The sequence below is a fragment of the Nerophis ophidion genome, linkage group LG12, assembly GCF_033978795.1.
Source record: "Nerophis ophidion isolate RoL-2023_Sa linkage group LG12, RoL_Noph_v1.0, whole genome shotgun sequence".
NCBI lineage: Eukaryota > Metazoa > Chordata > Actinopteri > Syngnathiformes > Syngnathidae > Nerophis > Nerophis ophidion.
The window spans coordinates 4,716,438-4,736,297 of record NC_084622.1 but is presented as its reverse complement, the minus strand read 5'-3'; the positions used below and the strand labels follow the sequence as shown (position 1 = coordinate 4,736,297).

The window sequence follows — 19,860 nt, the reverse complement described above, 5'->3', positions numbered from 1 at the left end:
AGCTGACAAAATGAGAGCACTAGACAGGAACTAAGGACAGGAAATACTAAAACACACTGAGGAGGAACACAGCACTCAGGGAGCAAGACAGGAAGCTGACAAATTAAGAGCACTTGACAGGAACTATAAGACAGGAAATACTAAACACAGGAAACAGACAAATGCTGATGAAAAAACTAAAACATAGACAAACTGTCAGGGGCAAGCCTGACAATTTCAGTTCAACTTTATTCAGCATTGGAGCATTTCACCCGCAATTAGTTCAGGAATTGCCTCATCTAGTTGTATGAATGCTCCAAAGCATTCACACATACGGTTTTCGACACCAAAATGCATATATGTATTATTGTGTGAATGCTCCAAATGATTTCTCTACTTCTTCTCCAGATTTTAGCACGCTTTACCTTCCACATTTTTCATCCGATTCAACCCGTTTCAACCTCAAACTGTTCAGCCTATTTGGGAATTGCGGGCTTTCCCTTGACAAAGTCCAAAAATTCCCCAATTTCCCAGAATTTTAGCTTGTCCGGAACATTTTTTTTCTTTCAAAATGAATTGTCCATTTTTCAAACTTTCACCATTTCCACGTTTTCAAACCACCTCACCATCAACATATCCCAACATTCTTGAAATTCAAGCTATCATTTTTCCAAGCTAAAAAAAAATTCCAGGATTTTCCTAAAGTTCCTGGTTTCCCAAAGCCCTATTTCCACCCTTTTGTCTGGCGACTATTACACCCAAATTTTTCAACCCACTTCAACTGTTCCACCATCAAAACATTCCTTTTAGTTAAGACGAAAAACCAAGTTGTTTTTTGAACAGGAAAAATTTCCTTTTTTACCCGAATTTCCAAGAAATTTTTTCTTCAACATTTCTCCACCGATTTGAAAATGATCAACACCAACCATTTCAACTCATTCAGAAAATTCAAGGTTGTTTTTTTTTTTTATCATCCTTTCATCCATTTTCTACTGCTTGTCCTATTTGGGACCATTTTCAAAAAAAATCCCACTTTTCCCGAAATTCCCCAATTTTTTGTAAATTCCCGTTGAAATTAATGAGACATTTTTCAAAAATCCACAACCCCCACATTTTGCATCTGATTCAAACTGTTCCAATTTCAAAATATTCGGCCTGTTCAGGAATTGTGTGCACAATTCCGAATTTTTTTTTCCAGGATTTCAGTTCAATTTCAGTCAGCATTGGAGCATTTCACACGCAATTGCTTCCGGAATTGCCTCATCTAGTTGTGCGAATGCTTCAAAGCATTCGCACATATGGTTTTCAACACCAAAGTGCATGTATGTATTATTGTGTGAATGCTCCAAAAACATTCCGATACTTCTTCTCCAGATTTTGGCGCGCTCTACCTTCCACATTTTTCATCCGATTCAAACCGTTCCAGCTTCAAACTGTTCAGCCTATTCGGGAATCGCAGACTTTCCCTTGACTAATTCCGAAAAATTCCCAGATTTCCTATAATTCCAAGTTTTCCGGGAAATGTTTCCCCTTTTAAAATGAATTGGCCATTTTTGTAACTTTCACCATTTTCACATTTTTCAACCTATTCAAACCATTTCACCTTTAACACATTCCACCATCCTACAAATTCAAACTACCTTTTTTTTCCGAGTTAAAGAAATTTCTGGAATATTCCAGAATTCCTGCTTTTTGTTGGTCATTATGGTGGTACTTAATGAATACTTAGGTCTACGACACTACCATATTTTATTGTTGGTCATTATGGTGGTACTTAATGAATACTTAGGTCTACTGCACTACTGTATTTTAATGTGTTGATAATGGTAGTACTTAATGAATACTTAGGTCAACTACACTACTAAATTTTAAAGTTGGTATTATGGTGGTGCTTAATGAATACTTTGGTCTACTACACTACTGTGTTTTAATGTTGGTCATTATGGTGGTACTTGATGAATACTTAGGTGTACTTTTTTACTGTATTCTAAAGTCGTCATTATGGTGGTACTTAATGAATACTTAGGTCTACTACACTATTGTATTTTTATGTTGTCATTATAGTGGTACTTAATGAATACTTAGGTCTACTACACTACTGTATTTTAATGTTGTCAATATGGTGGTACTTAATGAATACTTAGGTCTACTACAATATTGTATTTTTATGTTGTCATTATGGTGGTACTTAATGAATACTTAGGTCTACTACACTACTGTATTTTAATGTTGGTCATTATGGTGGTACTTGATGAATACTTAGGTGTAATTTTTTACTGTATTTTAAAGTCGTCATTATGGTGGTACTTAATGAATACTTAGGTCTACTACACTATTGTATTTTTATGTTGTCATTATAGTGGTACTTAATAAATACTTAGGTCTACTACACTACTGTGTTTTAATGTTGTCAATATGGTGGTACTTATTGAATACTTAGGTCTACTACTATATTGTATTTTTATGTTGTCATTATGATGGTACTTAATGAATACTTAGGTCTACTACACTACTGTATTTCAATGTTGGTCATTATGGTGGTACTTAATGAATACTTAGGTCTACTACACTATTGTATTTTTATGTTGTCATTATGGTGCTACTTAATGAATACTTAAGTCTCCTACACTACTGTATTTTAATGTTCTCATAATGGTGGTACTTAATAAATACTTAGGTCTACTACACTACTGTATTTTATTATTGGTCATTATTGTGGTACTTGATGAATACTTAGGTCTACTACATTACTTTATTTTTTGCTGGTCATTATGGTGGTACTTAATGAATACTTAGGTCTACTTCATTACTGTATTTTAATGTTGGTCATTATGGTGGTGCTTAATGAATACTTAGGTCCACTACACTACTGTATTTTAATGTGTTCATAATGGTGGTACTTAATGAATACTTAGGTCTACTACACTATTGTATTTTTATGTTGTCATTATGGTGGTATTTTTATGTTGTCATTATGGTGGTACTTAATGAATACTTAGGTGTCCTACACTACTGTATTTTAATGTTCTCCTAATGGTGGTACTTAATAAATACTTAGGTCTACTACACTACTGTATTATAATGTTGGTCATTATGGTGGTACTTAATGAATACTTAGGTCTCCTACACTACTGTATTTTAATGTTCTCATAATGGTGGTACTTAATAAATACTTAGGTCTACTACATTACTTTATTTTTGCTGGTCATTATGGTGGTACTTAATAATACTTAGGTCTACTTCATTACTGTATTTTAATGTTGGTCATTATGGTGGTGCTTAATGAATACTTAGGTCTACTACACTACTGCATTTTAATGTGTTCATAATGGTGGTACTTAATGAATACTTAGGTCTACTACATTATTTTATTTTTTGCTGGTCATTATGGTGGTACTTAATGAATACTTACGTCTACTACACTAGTGTATTTTAATGTTGATCATTATGGTGGTACTTAATGAATACTTAGGTCTACTACACTACTTCATTTTTTGCTGGTCATTATGGTGGTACTTAATACTTAGGTCTACTAAATTACTGTATTTTAATGTTGGTCATTATGGTGGTGCTTAATGAATACTTAGGTCTACTACACTACTGTATTTTAATGTGTTCATAATGGTGGTACTTAATAAATACTTGGGTCTACTACGCTACTTTATTTTTTGCTGGTCATTATGGTGATACTTGATGAATACTTAGGTGTACTACATTACTGTATTTTATCGTTAGTCATAATGGTGGTACTTAATCAATACTTAGGTCTACTACACTACTGTATTTTAATGTTGGTCATTATGGTGGTGCTTAATGAATACTTAGGTGTACTACACTACTGCATTTTAATGTGTTCATAATGGTGGTACTTAATGAATACTTAGGTCTACTACATTACTTTATTTTTGCTGGTCATTATGGTGGTACTTAATAATACTTAGGTCTACTTCATTACTGTATTTTAATGTTGGTCATTATGGTGGTACTTAATGAATACTTAGGTCTCCTACACTACTGTATTTTAATGTTCTCATAATGGTGGTACTTAATAAATACTTAGGTCTACTACATTACTTTATTTTTGCTGGTCATTATGGTGGTACTTAATAATACTTAGGTCTACTTCATTACTGTATTTTAATGTTGGTCATTATGGTGGTGCTTAATGAATACTTAGGTCTACTACACTACTGTATTTTAATGTGTTCATAATGGTGGTACTTAATAAATACTTGGGTCTACTACGCTACTTTATTTTTTGCTGGTCATTATGGTGATACTTGATGAATACTTAGGTCTACTACATTACTGTATTTTATCGTTAGTCATAATGGTGGTACTTAATCAATACTTAGGTCTACTACACTACTGTATTTTAATGTTGGTCATTATGGTGGTACTTGGAGAGCCAAGTATTTGAAAACATTGAGAATCATAAACCCAAGACTTAGTCTTAGAACAAAGCAACTATTAAAACAAATAATGTATATTGCTTTACCTTGGGGAAAAAAATCGCCTTCTTCATGCACTTAATTTGGCTTTTAGAGTCCATGTTTTGAAAAACCGAGGGCGCTTGTCGGTGAAGTAAAAGAGAAGAAAAGATGTATCGTTCCAAATCCATTTATTTGTTGTAGCACAGGAGATGATTGTGCTAAATGAACAGTTTATTAAGACATTTTACATCTGTATAATTTGTGACTAACTGCCTCCACGATGAGATGATGCTGACTTCTAATTAGATGTTTTCCCACACAGGCACCAATATAAATGGCTTCATCACCAATAAATACAAGAATAAAAAACACATTGATAATCATTATCAAAAAAAAAACAAGTACATAAAAGATACCAAAGGCACACAACTTTTAAATTCACTTTGGCAGTCCAGGATTCATCGAACAAATTAAAAACATGGCAACAAGAGTAAATGAGAAAAAAAAGAATACTTAAATAATATAATCATTATATTATTGTCATATTAATATCCAGTCAAGTTTTCCTAAGAGTCTACTTCCTGCTTGCTAACATTTCGTTCCAGTTCAATCATCACCTCTTTTTTTGTTTTTGTTTTTAGTAGCTTCCAGCAATTCGGATATGCGTGCTTTGGCAAATTAAACATTCTGTGGTGGCTTTAAAAACTGACACCGAAACACTTCGAGCAAGGAAGCAATTTTTCCGCTATGACACCAAAAACAAACCAAAAAAATCGTATATTTTGTAAAAATCAAAAACAGAGCGTAATAAAAGAAAAATACTAACATAGTATAATTATATCACTGTGAATCCAGTTGACAATAACACATACAATACAAAAAAAAAGGCAACTGAATAGAAGACAATACTCAATGTTTCTTCCGTCACACCAGCACATTCATCCAATTCGGGCCCCGTTTTTCCTGACATTTTTAGGGTGAAACCAATCTCCCATTTGGCTTTTTGTCGTGTTTTTTCGTCTCCCCTCAAGTCAAGCTGTGTAAAATACAAGGAATCCTGAGGTCGTTTAAAAAAAAGCCATGGAGTATGATTATATACACCGGTGTGGATTCCCACGTCAAAGAAGAAAAAAAAAATGCATGGCTCCCATGAATGATGTCAAAGCTTCATCACATCTTTGGTTTGCAAACAAAAAAACATTCCATTCACTTTCTTTAATCTACCTTGCCATCCACCTTTTCTTTGTATTTAGAAACCTTCTCGAACAGGGCCGTTCAACTCAATTTCTTCCAGGGGCCATACTTTATAGTCCAAGACGATGTTTACACTGCAGGCCAAAGTGGCCCAAATCGGGATTTTTTTTTTAAACAGCAGACTGTTTACACTGCGAGTAAAACATGATTTTTTTTTATCAGACTGCGGTGTAAAGGCACAGAGGCCCCAATGTGGCCCCGATGTGGCCTCCACATCACTTGCAAGTGCACACGAGTGACGTAACTCGCCCAAAGACGACGAAAAAAAATCACATTCGGGCATTTAGACTGAAGTTACATTTGAAAAGATCCTATTCCAATGGGATTCAGGACTACCTCCTGTTGTGGCCTGAGTCTGATTAATATATATATATATATAAAAATCCCATCTGTGTCCATTGAGGGTTAAAAAATAATCCCGATTTGGCGTGCAGTGTAAACGGGGCCCTTATGACTACAGTTTGTAGGAACCTACTGCAAAAGTGCCAGTTTGATGACATTTAAAATGCAGGATTTGGCCCAGTTGAACAGCCCTTATTTCTTCTCACTTCCTTTTACACTTCCGCCTCTCCCTCTTCCATTTAAATCCACTTCCTCTCAAACAACAGCTGGCTGATTGTGCTCGCCCGACGCGGCGGCCGAGTGTACACGGGTGGAGCGCCGACCATGTCGAAGCTGTAAGCTGAGCTCTCTTGTCAAACATGACATGTCCCACAACTCCGCACCAGCAGGGGGCAGTCATTCAAGCACCGCTACACTGTGCTGACCTTTGAAACCCCTTAAAAAACACAAAAAAATCACCATTTGGTATAGCTCGGCGGGTATTGACGTACAATTACGAAAAAAAGGCAATTCCGACTTATACAATAGGGGTGGGATCAGATATTGTCTACAGTATCCATACAAGTAGTCGATGTAATGGTCATTTATGACTAATTGTGACTCCTGTGAGTTGTGTTATTCCGATATATCACACAATACCAGTATCGTGATATCAGCATTATGGACAATGTGATCTATGGTACAATTTTCTTCAACTGTATCATACTATCGATGTATAATCATAATCGGTTGCGTTGATATTGCTGTGTTTGGTATGTAATCCATGTAATCGGTATTGTTGTAAAAATACCCTTTCGCCCATTGATATATTGTGATATCGGTATTGTCGGATTATATACAAATATCGTGATGTTTTGTACGTTGTTTTTCTTCCGATACGTCGTACAATCGATGTTATTAAAATAGTTCCTTTCTGTGGTGGTTTTCAGGCTTTACGAAAACATACTCTTTCGAGGTTATCAAGATATCCGATACATCGTACAATCGATATTAGAACGATGCCCTTTCTGAGGTGGTTTTCAGGCTTTACGAAAACACTCTTTCTAGGTTATCAAGATATCCGATAAGTCGTAAAATCGACGTTATTAGAAAGAGTTCCTTTCTGAGGTGGTTCTCGGGCTTTACGAAAACATACTCTTTCCAGGTTAAGAAGATATCCGATACGCCGTACAACCGATGTTATTAGAAAGAGTTCCTTTCTGAGGTGGTTCTCAGGCTTTACGAAAACATACTCTTTCTAGGTTATGAAGATATCCGATACGTCGTACAATCGATGTTATTAGAAAGAGTTCCCTTCTGAGGTGGTTTTCAAGCTTTACGAAAACATACTCTTTCTAGGTTATCAAGATATCCGATATGTCGTACGATCGATGTAATTAGAAATAGTTCCTTTCTGCGGTCGTTTTCAGGCTTCGCGAAAACATACTCTTCATAGGTCATAAAGATATTCAATAAGTCGTACAATCGATGTTATTAGAAAGAGTTCCTTTCTGAGGTGGTTTTCAAACTTTGCGAAAACATACTCTTTCTAGTTTATCAAGATATCCGATATGTCGTACGATCGATGTTATTCGAAAGAGTTCCTTTCTGAGGTCGTTTTCAGGCTTTACGAAAACATACTCTTTCTAGGTTATCAATATATCCGATACGTCGTATAATCGATGTTATTAGAAAGAGTTCCTTTCTGAGGTGGTTCTCGGGCTTTACGAAAACATACTCTTTCCAGGTTATGAAGATATCCGATACGTCGTACAATCCATGTTATTAGAAAGAGTTCCTTTGTGAGGTGGTTTTCAGGCTTTACGAAAACATATTCTGTGTAGGTTATCAAGATATCCGATATGTCGTACGATCGATTTTATTAGAAAGAGTTCCTTTCTGAGGTCGTTTTCAGGCTTTACGAAAACATACTCTTTCTAGGTTATCAATATATCCGATACGTCGTATAATCGATGTTATTAGAAAGAGTTCCTTTCTGAGGTGGTTCTCAGGCTTTACGAAAACATACTCATTCCAGGTTATGAAGATATCCGATACGTCGTACAATCGATGTTATTAGAAAGAGTTCCTTTGGTGGTTTTCAGGCTTTACGAAAACATTCTTTGTAGGTTATCAAGATATCCGATATGTCGTACGATCGATGTTATTAGAAAGAGTTCCTTTCTGAGGTCGTTTTCAGGCTTCACGAAAACATAATCTTTCTAGGTTATAAAGATATCCGATAAGTCGTACAATCGATGTTATTAGAAAGAGTTCCTTTCTGAGGTGGTTCTCGGGCTTTACGAAAACATACTCTTTCCAGGTTATGAAGATATCCGATACGTCGTACAACCGATGTTATTAGAAAGAGTTCCTTTGGTGGTTTTCAGGCTTTACGAAAACATTCTTTGTAGGTTATCAAGATATCCGATATGTCGTACAATCGATGTTATTAGAGTTCCTTTCTGAGGTCGTTTTCAGGCTTCACGAAAACATACTCTTTCTGGGTTATAAAGATACCCGATAAGTCGTACAATCGATGTTATTAGAAAGAGTTCCTTTCTGAGGTGGTTCTCGGGCTTTACGAAAACATACTCTTTCCAGGTTATGAAGATATCCGATACGTCGTACAACCGATGTTATTAGAAAGAGTTCCTTTGTGAGGTGGTTTTCAGGCTTTACGAAAACGTACTCTTTCTAGGTTATCAAGATATCCGATATGTCGTACGATCGATGTTATTAGAAAGAGTTCCTTTCTGAGGTGGTTCTCAGGCTTTACGAAAACATACTCTTTCCAGGTTATGAAGATATCCGATACGTCGTACAATCGATGTTATTAGAAAGAGTTCCTTTGTGTGGTGGTTTTCAGGCTTTGTGAAAACATATTCTTTGTAGGTTATCAAAATATTCGATATGTCGTACGATCAATGTTATTAGAAAGAGTTCCTTTCTGAGGTCGTTTTCAGGCTTCACGAAAACATACTCTTTCTAGGTTATAAAGATATCCGATAAGTCGTACAATCGATGTTATTAGGAAGAGTTCCTTTCTGAGGTGGTTCTCAGGCTTTACGAAAACATACTCTTTCTAGGTTATGAAGATATCCGATACGTCGTACAATCGATGTTATTAGAAAGAGTTCCTTTGTGAGGTGGTTTTCAGGCTTTACGAAAACATACTCTTTCTAGGTTATCAATATATCCGATACGTCGTATAATCGATGTTATTAGAAAGAGTTCCTTTCTGAGGTGGTTCTCAGGCTTTACGAAAACATACTCTTTCCAGGTTATGAAGATATCCGATACGTCGTACAATCGATGTTATTAGAAAGAGTTCCTTTGGTGGTTTTCAGGCTTTACGAAAACATTCTTTGTAGGTTATCAAGATATTCGATATGTCGTACGATCGATCTTATTAGAAAGAGTTCCTTTCTGAGGTGGTTTTCAGGCTTTACGAAAACATACTCTTTCTATTGTTATCAAGATATCCAATACGTCGTACAATCGATGTTATTAAAAAGAGTTCCTTTCTGAGGTGGTTTTCAGGCTTTACGAAAACACTATTTCTAGGTTATCAAGATATCTGATACGTCGTACAATCGATATTATTGGAAAGAGTCCCTTTCTGAGGTGGTTTTCAAGTTTTGCGAAAACATACTCTTTCTAGGTTATCAAGATATCATTTTGTGTAGCACGTTTTCTTCCAATTCATGGTGACATTGCTGCGGGATTATTTAGTATCGCACCTGATCGCCATGTACCGTACAATAACTGTGCTGTGAAACGATACTGTCTTCTTCCAAATATCGGGCAATCGCTGTGTATTGGTCTCATTGGAAAAATGCCGTTTTCTCCGTATCGTGGGTGGTGTGATGTACGTGTGGTATCGCACAATTTTTGACGATACTGCTGGAAAAAATAACGCAATAGTACTATATTATGAAAAACCGCAACTATGTAGTACTGTAGGACAAAATACTTGCCAAACATAGTTGGATATATCTGCTAATTATATAGCATCAATAATAATATTATTTATTATATGCACTCCAGTAACAGCCAACACCCAACATCCAAGTTCTGCCCACAAAACAAAAAAAAAAAAGCGAGGCAAATAATAATAAATAATGAGAAACTTTTTGAATACGACCCTGGTTGGTTTGTTTTTCTTACCAAAATAAAAAGATCACAAAGCGTGTGCTCTGTGTGTATTAATCAAAGGTGCTTTTGTAAACTCTGAATGGGTGGGAATCTACGCTTCTGGTTGGATATGTAAACATGTGGGAACGCAGGAGAGTGACAAAGGGGAACACACACACACACACACACACACGCACACACACACACACACTTGGGTGGCTTGTGTTGCTGCCAACTCCCCTCTCCATCCTGTTCACAAAAAGCCCTGACCAAGTTTCCACTGGCCTGAGAAGTGGACTTGAGTGTGTACACCTGTGTGTGTGTGTGTGTGTGTGTGTGTGTGTGTGTGTGTGTGTGTGTGTGTGTGTGTGTGTGTGTGTGTGTGTGTGTGTGTGTGTGTGTAAGTGGTGGGTAAACATATCCCATCAAGATGTCAGCCCTATTTGGAAAAACCTCAACCTCCCAAAAGGTGTATCCCAGTAACACACTGGTCGTTAATGCCTAAACACACACACACACACACACACACACACACACACACACACGCTTCCTGCCTCTGCAGCCGTGTGCTAAGTGAGGTTGCTGCTAATGTCCAGGGCTTGCTGGTACACCTGAGTCATGTCCTCCAGGTCCCCCAGCAATGAGAAGCTGCCATTGTCCCCCGGCGAGCCTTTTGTTTTGGGGCCGCGTCCGAACTTGGGCGCCTGGAGGATGGTGGGCGCGGCCTGGAAGCCTTTGAAGTTGGCCAGGTGCAGCAGGTTCTCGGCAGACACGCACGCCCGGATGTTGGGGCGGCGGTGCGGCGTGGAGGGATGCCACTCGGCGCACTTGTTGCCGGGCGACATGTCCTCCCCCACCAGGCTGGAGGGGCGGCTCTGACTGCGCGACAGGCCCGAGTCGGCCGGCGCGGGGGGCTCACTCAGACCTCCGGCTGCGGCCGCGGCGGCGGCGGCGGCGGAGGGCGGTCCGCTGTAGGTGGAGTACTTGCCGTTGCGCTTGAGGATGCCCTTTCTTCCCATGGCTCTCTTGTGCGGCGAGGTGGCGAGCACGGTCATGCTGGCTCCGCCCAGCAGCTCTGAAGACTCGCTCCGCTCGGGGGAGGAGTAATACCCTGATTCCCGCTGTTGGTTGTTCTTCAAAATGCCTTTTTTGGGCAAGGTGGGCACCATCTTTGCAGGCGAGCCTCCCCCAAAGGCGGGCTCTTCCCCGTCTCGATCTGGACTGGAGACGTGCCCTCCACCTTCAGCTCGTTCCGCCGCCGCCGTCTGGCTCGTCGGCGCCTCCTCCATCCTGGCCGAGTGTTGCTCCTCTGCCACTCTGGTCTTCAAGATACTCTTTGGTCTTTTCAGACCCGGTTTGTCCTCGCCCCTGCCGTGCGCCTGACTTTCCTCCACGTTTTCCTTCTTGGACTTCTTGGGCCTCTGGCGCAGTAGCAGCTGGGGCAAGGCGGCAGGTTTGGCGGATGGACCGCGTGGCTCAGTGCGGTTTTGCCAGTCGATAAAGCGGGCCAGCATGGGCGAGCCGCCGTGGTCGCGCTGGGCGTCACAGTCGCACACGCTGTTCTTCCAGCCCCAGTTCACCCACCAGTGGTTGGCGATGTCTTCCACAGTGGCGCGGCGCTCCGGGTTCACCATCAGCATCCAGCGGATCAGTCCCCGCGCGTCTGGCAGGGGAAACCAAACATTTGTAAGACGCGCAGTCTCTGTACGCAACGTGGACAAAGGAGCACAATTTGAGGTGTTTGGGGTTCACTCTAGGGCTGGGCGATACATACATATACAGTGGGGGCAAAAAATTATTAAGTCAGCCACCGATTGTGCAAGTTCTCCTACTTAAAATGATGACAGAGGTCTGTAATTTTCATCATAGGTACACTTCAACTGTGAGAGACAGAATGTGAAGAAAAAATCCAGGAATTCACATTGTAAGAATTTTAAGGAATTGATTTGTAAATTATGGTGGAAAATAAGTATTTGGTCAACCATTCAAAGCGCTCACTGATGGAAGGAGGTTTTGGCTCAAAATCTCACGATACATGGCCCCATTCATTCTTTCCTTAACACGGATCAATCGTCCTGTCCCCTTAGCAGAAAAGCAGCCCCAAAGCATGATGTTTCCACCCCCATGCTTCACAGTAGGTATGGTGTTCTTGAGATGCAACTCAGTTTTCTTCGTCCTCCAAACACGACAAGTTGAGTTTATACCAAAAAGTTCTATTTTGGTTTCATCTGACCACATGACATTCTCCCAATCCTCTGCTGTATCATCCATGTATCCATTTTGGTATAAACTCAACTCGTCGTGTTTGGAGGGAGAAGAATACTGAGTTGCATCCCAAGAACACCAGACCTACTGTGAAGCATGGTGGTGGAAACATCATGCTTTGGGGCTGTTTTTCTGCTAAGGGGACAGGACAATGGATCTTTGTTAAGGAAAGAATGAATGGGGCCATGTATCGTGAGATTTTGAGCCAAAACCTCCTTCCATCAGTGAGAGCTTTGAATGGTAGACTAAATACTTATTTTCCACCATAATTTACAAATAAATTCTTTAAAATTCCTACAATGTGAATTCCTGGATTTTTTTTCCACATTCTGTCTCTCACAGTTGAAGTGTACCTATGATGAAAATTACAGACCTCTGTCATCATTTTAAGTGGGAGACCTTGCACAATCGGTGGCTGACTGAATACTTATTTTGCCCCACTGTACTCGATATATTATGGGTTTGTCTCTTGTGATCGTATGAGACGACCACAAGTAAGCTAACCACAGGGTTAGCTAACTAGCGAGCTTGTTTCTGTGCTCTCAACCATGGTCTTAACTTTAAATTTTCTACCGAAAACAAGCTTGCTGGTTAGCTAACCTTCTGGCTTTCTTACTTGTTGTCGTATGAGATGACAACGTTGACGGCTGTTTACTCTGCTGCTAATCATATTAGCTGGTCCTGAAACTTAAGCAAAAGGAACAGAACAGAGACTACACGAGACTGAGAAGAGTGTTCCAAAAAATTTTGAGGGATAGTATATATTTAATTTTAAAAAACAAAAGGGGTTTTTGGGTGTGAAAAATTATATTTAAAACTGCGGATTCCTGTCAAAATTTAACTCGAAAAGTCTCTGCATGATTCCTTGCTTCTCGTCGGTTTTAATAGATGTCATCAGTGTTTGAACCTGACAAATACAACCTGCCTTCGTCGTCTCACTCGACGCACCACTTGGCAACGTGCCACTTGGGTCTATCTTATGTGATATCGTGTGCTTAGCTTAGCTGTTGTGGATCTCCCAACTCCTAGCAGCTAATAGGCCACTGCAAATTCCCGGACATTTCAAAAACCTGTATCCAAGAGGAGACTTAGGGCGGCAAGAAAACTGACAATGTGGTGCATAATACTGCTAAGATACCGTTGGCATGTGCGTTAGTCATTTTTAATCTATTTATCATCAAATGAGCAGGTGTTGGAGTAACCTGTAGTAGCCCGCGTTATTAACGTCAATGGTGAGTAGGACTGTGAATACTTATGAGTGGATTTTGCAGTACCTGAGGACTGTGTGGGCTCCTTGTATTCTCCGTTGCTAATCTGCCGAATGAGGTTCTTATGGTCGCCGCCGTCGAACGGCATGGTTCCGTACACCAGTGTGTACAGCAGCACCCCCAGAGCCCAACTGTCCACCTGGGGAAACAAGACAAAGTAAACCCTGTTAGATGTTTGAATTAGGGACTCCAGATACCCGTGTCATTTTGTTGACTGAAATCTTTTGTCCGAGTTCTCGTCAACGACCTATTTTCCGTTTCCGTTTTAACAGCTAAATTATTGTTTCATCTGACCACAGAACTTTCCTCCAGGAGGTCTTGTCTTTGTCCATGTTAGATGTAACAAAAATTGAGCTGTTTGGCCACACTACCCAGCAATATGTTTGGAGGAGAAAAGGTGAGGGATTTAATCCCAGGAATACCACACCTATCATGCCCTGGGCTTGTTTTGCTGCCAATGGCTCTGGTGCTTTACAGAGAGTAAATGGGACAATGAAAAAGGAGGATTACCTCCAAATTCTTCAGGACAACCTAAAATCATCAGCCCGGAGGTTGAGTATTCGGTGCAGTTGGGTGTTCCAAAAGGACAATGACCCCAAACACATCAAAAGTAGCAAAGGAATGGCTAAATCTGGCTAGAATTAAGGTTTTAGAACTGCCTTCCCAGAGTTCTGACTTATACGTGCTGAAGAAACAAGTCCATGTCAGAAAACCAACACATTTAGCTGAACCGCGCCAATTTTGTCAAGAGTAGTGGTCAAAAAATCAACCAGAAGCTTGTGGATGGCTACCAAAAGCGCCTTATTGCAGTGAAACTTGCCAAGGGACATGTAACCAAATATTAACATTGCTGTATGTATACTTTGGACCCAGCAGATTTGATCACATATTCACTAGACCCATAATAAATTCATAAAAGAACCAAACTTCATGAATGTTTTTTGTGACGAACAAGTATGTGCTCCAATTCCTCTATCACAAACAAATAAGAGTTGTAGAAATTATTAGAAACTCAAGACAGCCATGACATTGTGTCCTTCACAAGTGTATGTAAACTTTTGACCGCGACTGTATAAGGACTTTAAGTCAAGCTCTGACTCAGAATTGGAGGAGCTTCTCCCCATTTGCTTCAAGCTATGATGATAATCTTGGCATCTGCATAATAACACTGACATGCAACATCCAGTGACATTAATGCGAACTTAAAGTAGGCAGGTGTACCTAATGTTGTTGCCCAGTGATTCATATGTTTGTAAAGTTTATTTTGGACACTGTCTGAATTAAACAACAATGGTGATGACTGCAAGATTTATATTAAAACAGTGTACATTTTCAAAAGTTAAATTACGGTAGTTTTGCAGTCTGGGAACGCCTCTACAAACAAACATCTTGCAAACTGACTCAAAAAACCCGCTATACTGTAAATGTGTTACACCAGGGGCGCTCACACTTTTTTCTGCAGGTGAGCTACTTTTCAATTGACCAAGTCGAGGAGATCTACCTCATTCCTATTTATAATTTATATTTATTTATTTATGAAAGAGACATTTTTGTTAATGGTGTTTAATGATAATACAAGCATGTTTAACACACATAGATTCCTTTCTTTCATGAAGACAAGAATATAAGTTGGTGTATTACCTGATTCTGATGACTTGCATTGATTGGAATTAACAGTGGTGTTGATAACGTCCGCATTTTCAAATGGAGGAAAAAAAAAAGTCCTCCTTTCTGTCCAATACCACATGAAAGTGGTTGGATTTGGCATCTCATTTGTCCAACTTGCATACTCGTTTTTAAACACTTTGTTATGAGAGTAGCATATGTGTGTGGCCCTTTAATGTCTGGCAGCAGGTGAGTGACGTCAGTGACTGTGCGGGTGGGCAAGCAAGTGAGAAAGCGGTCGCTGAGGGCGGGGGAGAAATACATTGGCATCAAACTCCGTAGCTTGCTAGCTTTCTGAGACTCTTATTTTGTTAGCACAGGCAGGATGAAACAGGTCTTTTATGGTGAAGACAGGAACTGTGCAGTCGGTCTTTAGAGTTTTGACAGTAGGTATGGAGTCTCTAGAAATAAAATGTGTTTCTCTGCGTCCGCCCTGTTAGTGATTTTTTTCTTAAATATGAGCTCGCAGCAGCCAGCGTCATCTCACAAGATCCTCGGGTGCCGAGAATGTCAAACAACTGACGAAACTGAAGTCTTGGTATGATTGATGATTGCTCATTTTTATGTCTATTTTTTAATGCCTGGCTTGAGATCGACTGACACACCCTCCGAGATCGACCAGTCGATCGCGATCGACGTAATGCCCACCCCTGTGTTACACTAAAGCATAGCCAATACATTTTATCTGGTCCACATGGAAGTGTTTTAAATTATAGATTGTTGCAGTGAAACTTGCCAAGGGACATGTAACCAAATATTAACATTGCTGTATGTATACTTTGGACCCAGCAGATTTGGTCACATTTTCAGTAGACCCATAATAAATTCTTAAAAGGACCAAACTTCATGAATGTTTTTTTGTGACGAACAAGTATGTGCTCCAATCACTATCACAAAAAATAAGAGTTGTAGTGAAGTGAATTATATCAATCAATCATCAATCAATGTTTATTTATATAGCCCTAAATCAATAGTGTCACAAAGGGCTGCACAAACAACAACATCCTCGGTACAGCCCACATAAGGGCAAGGAAAACTCAAACCCAGTGGAACGTCGGTGACAATGATGACTATGAGAAACCTTGAAGAGGACCGCATATGTGGGCAACCCTCCCACCCCCCATCAGTGTTTAAACCTGACAGTTACAACCTGCCTTCGTCGTCTCACTCGACACACCGCTTGGAAACGTGCTACTTACGCCTAGCTTATGTGATATTGTGTGCTTAGCTTAGCTGTTGTGTATCTGCCAACTCCTAGCAGCCTATAGGGCACTATGTTTACTTTCTTTAAATGACTTAACTAAAATACAAGAACAACCTTGTGTTCTTATTGGAGGACATTTAGATGTTAAGTAAACGCACTTCTTGTATTGGAGTTTATAGCAGATATTTTAGATGTGAACCGATTACCATCCGATACTTGCTTTTTGCTGATATTGGACCAATATACGATTTCAATATCGGATAGGGACACCCTTTGTATGTACGTACATAACAAAGAGTAGGCTGAAGAATGTTATGTTATGCAATGGAGACTTACGTGATTAATGACTCATGGCGTTTAAAATAAATGTTGTGGAAAGAACTCAGCTCTGTCTAACGTCAGAACGGACATTTGAAGCTATGCCTCGGAGATTACACTGACGTTAATAAGCACTCGAATGACTTCTCCGCGAGCACTTTGTCGACTGCGCCGCCTCACCGGCACGTCTTTCACGAGAGCTAATGACAAAGGGCTCCCGGAGGGAAAGGGCTCGTTTCCATCTAGATAAATCCTTTTCCTCTGCCTTTTGTGCTCCGCAAGGACTTTCTGACCGCCGAGCTAATGCAATGTGGCTTTCTAAGGAAGCAATTACATAAGGGCCGGTGTCTGAAGCATGACGAGGTGCAGCGACATGAGGTAGATGATTCCAGCAAAGATGGCCGAGATGTGATTTCCTGGCTCCTGGTGCCATTCGCTGATTAGGAATGTGTGACAGAGAATGTAAGACAACATGAGCGTTGCATCTGGTTAGTGTTGAAGTTGGAGGCTGGGGTTTCAGGCAGAGTGCAATGGAGGTTCTGACACAAAGAGGAAATCAGATAAGACCAGTTAAGAAACTTGTGTACTTCCTTCCAAGGCTCTGGACGCAGACCAAGAATGCATCAGAGCACTCTGCTCGCGATTGGTCCGTTGGTTAGACCGTTTGAGGGCACACGCTATTGTCCTGTTCTATTTTCTGTTGCTATAATTTGTGGCCTCAGACCAACTGTGGATGTGTAATTTTCGATTACAATTGAACTGCTGTGTTTTTTAGCACGCCCATAGGAAATTATAGTGAATTAGACAAAGTGGAATGGTTAGGTTTGACTGTAAAAGGTTTTTCTCACAACTTTTGTTTTATGTACCGTATTTTTCGGACTATAAGTCGACATCTTTTTCATAGTTTGGCCGTGGGTGCGACGTATACAGGGTATCTGCAGGTTTCAGCAAGTAAAATATAAGACTTTTTATGACCTTTTTAATGCCACCTTGAATGAAATTGAAGACCGAAAAAAATAATGAACAATCTATAGGGTTTCACGGTGGGAGAGGGGTTAGTGCATCTGCCTCACAATACGAAGGTCCTGCAGTCCTGGGTTCAAATCCAGGCTCGGGATCTTTCTGTGTGGAGTTTGCATGTTCTCCCCGTGAATGCGTGGGTTCCCTCCGGGTACTCCGGCTTCCTCCCACTTCCAAAGACATGCACCTGGGGATAGGTTGATTGGCAACACTAAATTGGCCCTAGTGTGTGAATGTGAGTGTGAATGTTGTCTGTCTATCTGTGTTGGCCCTGCGATGAGGTGGCGACTTGTCCAGGGTGTACCCCGCCTTCCGCCCGATTGTAGCTGAGATAGGCGCCAGCGCCCCCCGCGACCCCAAAAGGGAATAAGCGGTAGAAAACGGATGAAATATAAGCGATGGTTGGGGATCCCACTGTACTACAACCTCAATGACAATCAGTCAAGTTTCCTTTTTTTATGTTTATTAATAAACAAACTGATAAGCACCACTCTGCCAAACAGCTTATCAAAAATCTTGAAAGATCCAAAAAATTTGACATCCAAAACAAACAAACCAACACCAGTAAAAACTTACTAACCGAGGTGAGGGTAAAAATAAATTACATTTGGTCAATAATAGTGCAATAGTAGTGCAAAACAGTATTATAACATCAACAACAAAACATGGACATCCAGTTGTTTCTTCTTCGTGCTGTGATTCAGTGTTTCATCGAACATTAACACATACCGAGACCCGTTGACTTGGTCGAAGAGCAGGTTTTGGATGTGAGGTGCTAATCCGTGCCTCGTAATATATGCTGTTTTATCCTTTCCGCAGGAAAATGTTTTAGCAACCTGAGAATCAGGAAACATCACACGAAAAAGATCGCCAATCCCGTCATTTGAGGTGTAGGATTGATGTTTCCCCACAGTGTGCAAGATCCATAACACCTCGGATTTTAATGTTGCTGTCCCGCCGAAGATTAGTGTCAGGTCAGTGCTGCTAGCGGCAGTTGTTGCTAGCTGGGGGGGGCGTTGGCGCTGGACCCACGCAGAACTGAGAGATGCCCGGTGTTTGTTTTTGGCTCTCTGCCGTGATTGCATGTAACAGTTCGCGATGCCACCTCATTAGAAGCATTTAAGTCTCACCTTAAAACTCATTTGTATACTCTAGCCTTTAAATAGACTCCCTTTTTAGACCAGTTGATCTGCCGTTTCTTTTCTTTTTCTTCTATGTCCCACTCTCCCGTGTGGAGGGGGTCCGGTGGCCATTTACTGCTCGCCTGTGTATCGGCTGGGGACATCTCTGCGCTGCTGGTCCGCCTACGCTTGGGATGGTTTCCTGCTGGCTCCGCTGTGAACGGGACTCTCGCTGCTGTGTCTTGGATCCTCTTTGGACTGGACTCTCGTGACTGTGTTGTATCCATTGTGGATTGAACTTTCACAGTATCATGTTAGATCCGCTCGACATCCATTGCTTTCCTCCTCTCTAAGGTTCTCATAGTCATCATTGTCACTGACGTCCCACTGGGTCATTATTGTCACCAATGTCCCACTGGGTGTGAGTTTTCCTTGCCCTTATGTGGGCCTACCGAGGATGTCGTGGTGGTTTGTGCAGCCCTTTGAGACACTAGTGATTTAGGGATATATAAGTAAACATTGATTGATTGATTGATGTGCGATTTGACAACTCTAATTCCCATGGTGCCAAGTTTGAAATCCCTCTTACAAAGTATGCACCTGGCCTCTTCGGGATTGGCCACAGGCTTAAGCCATCTTTTAAACCGGTTGTCCTCCAGCCAACGCTCGCAAAACTTGCATTTCCCAATGCTGACTGAAAGGCGGGACGCGAGGAAGAAAGGAAGGAGTCTGCGTGCGACCCGACTATGCGCGCGACTGACACTGAAATCACTTACTTTTACTCAAAAACGTGCCGTAACTTTTACTCACAGACGTGCCCTGAAATAAAAATAAAAAAACTGGCCCGACAATTTAAGACCATTGAGTACTGAATT

At 40.5% G+C, this 19,860-nt stretch overlaps 1 protein-coding gene across 1 annotated transcript in view; it reads right to left on the bottom strand.

Moving 5' to 3' along the window:
• Positions 1–4,583: 4,583 nt before the first annotated feature.
• The window catches only part of nuak1b (NUAK family, SNF1-like kinase, 1b), an 87,644-nt gene continuing 72,367 nt past the window's right edge, over positions 4,584–19,860 (bottom strand). Inside the window, exons 6-7 of the mRNA XM_061916726.1 lie at positions 13,664–13,796; positions 4,584–11,787 (exon numbers count right to left, since the gene is read on the bottom strand). Coding sequence (XP_061772710.1) covers positions 10,694–11,787; positions 13,664–13,796 — 1,227 coding nt within the window. The 3' untranslated portion in view covers positions 4,584–10,693. The remainder of the gene's footprint in view (positions 11,788–13,663; positions 13,797–19,860) is intronic.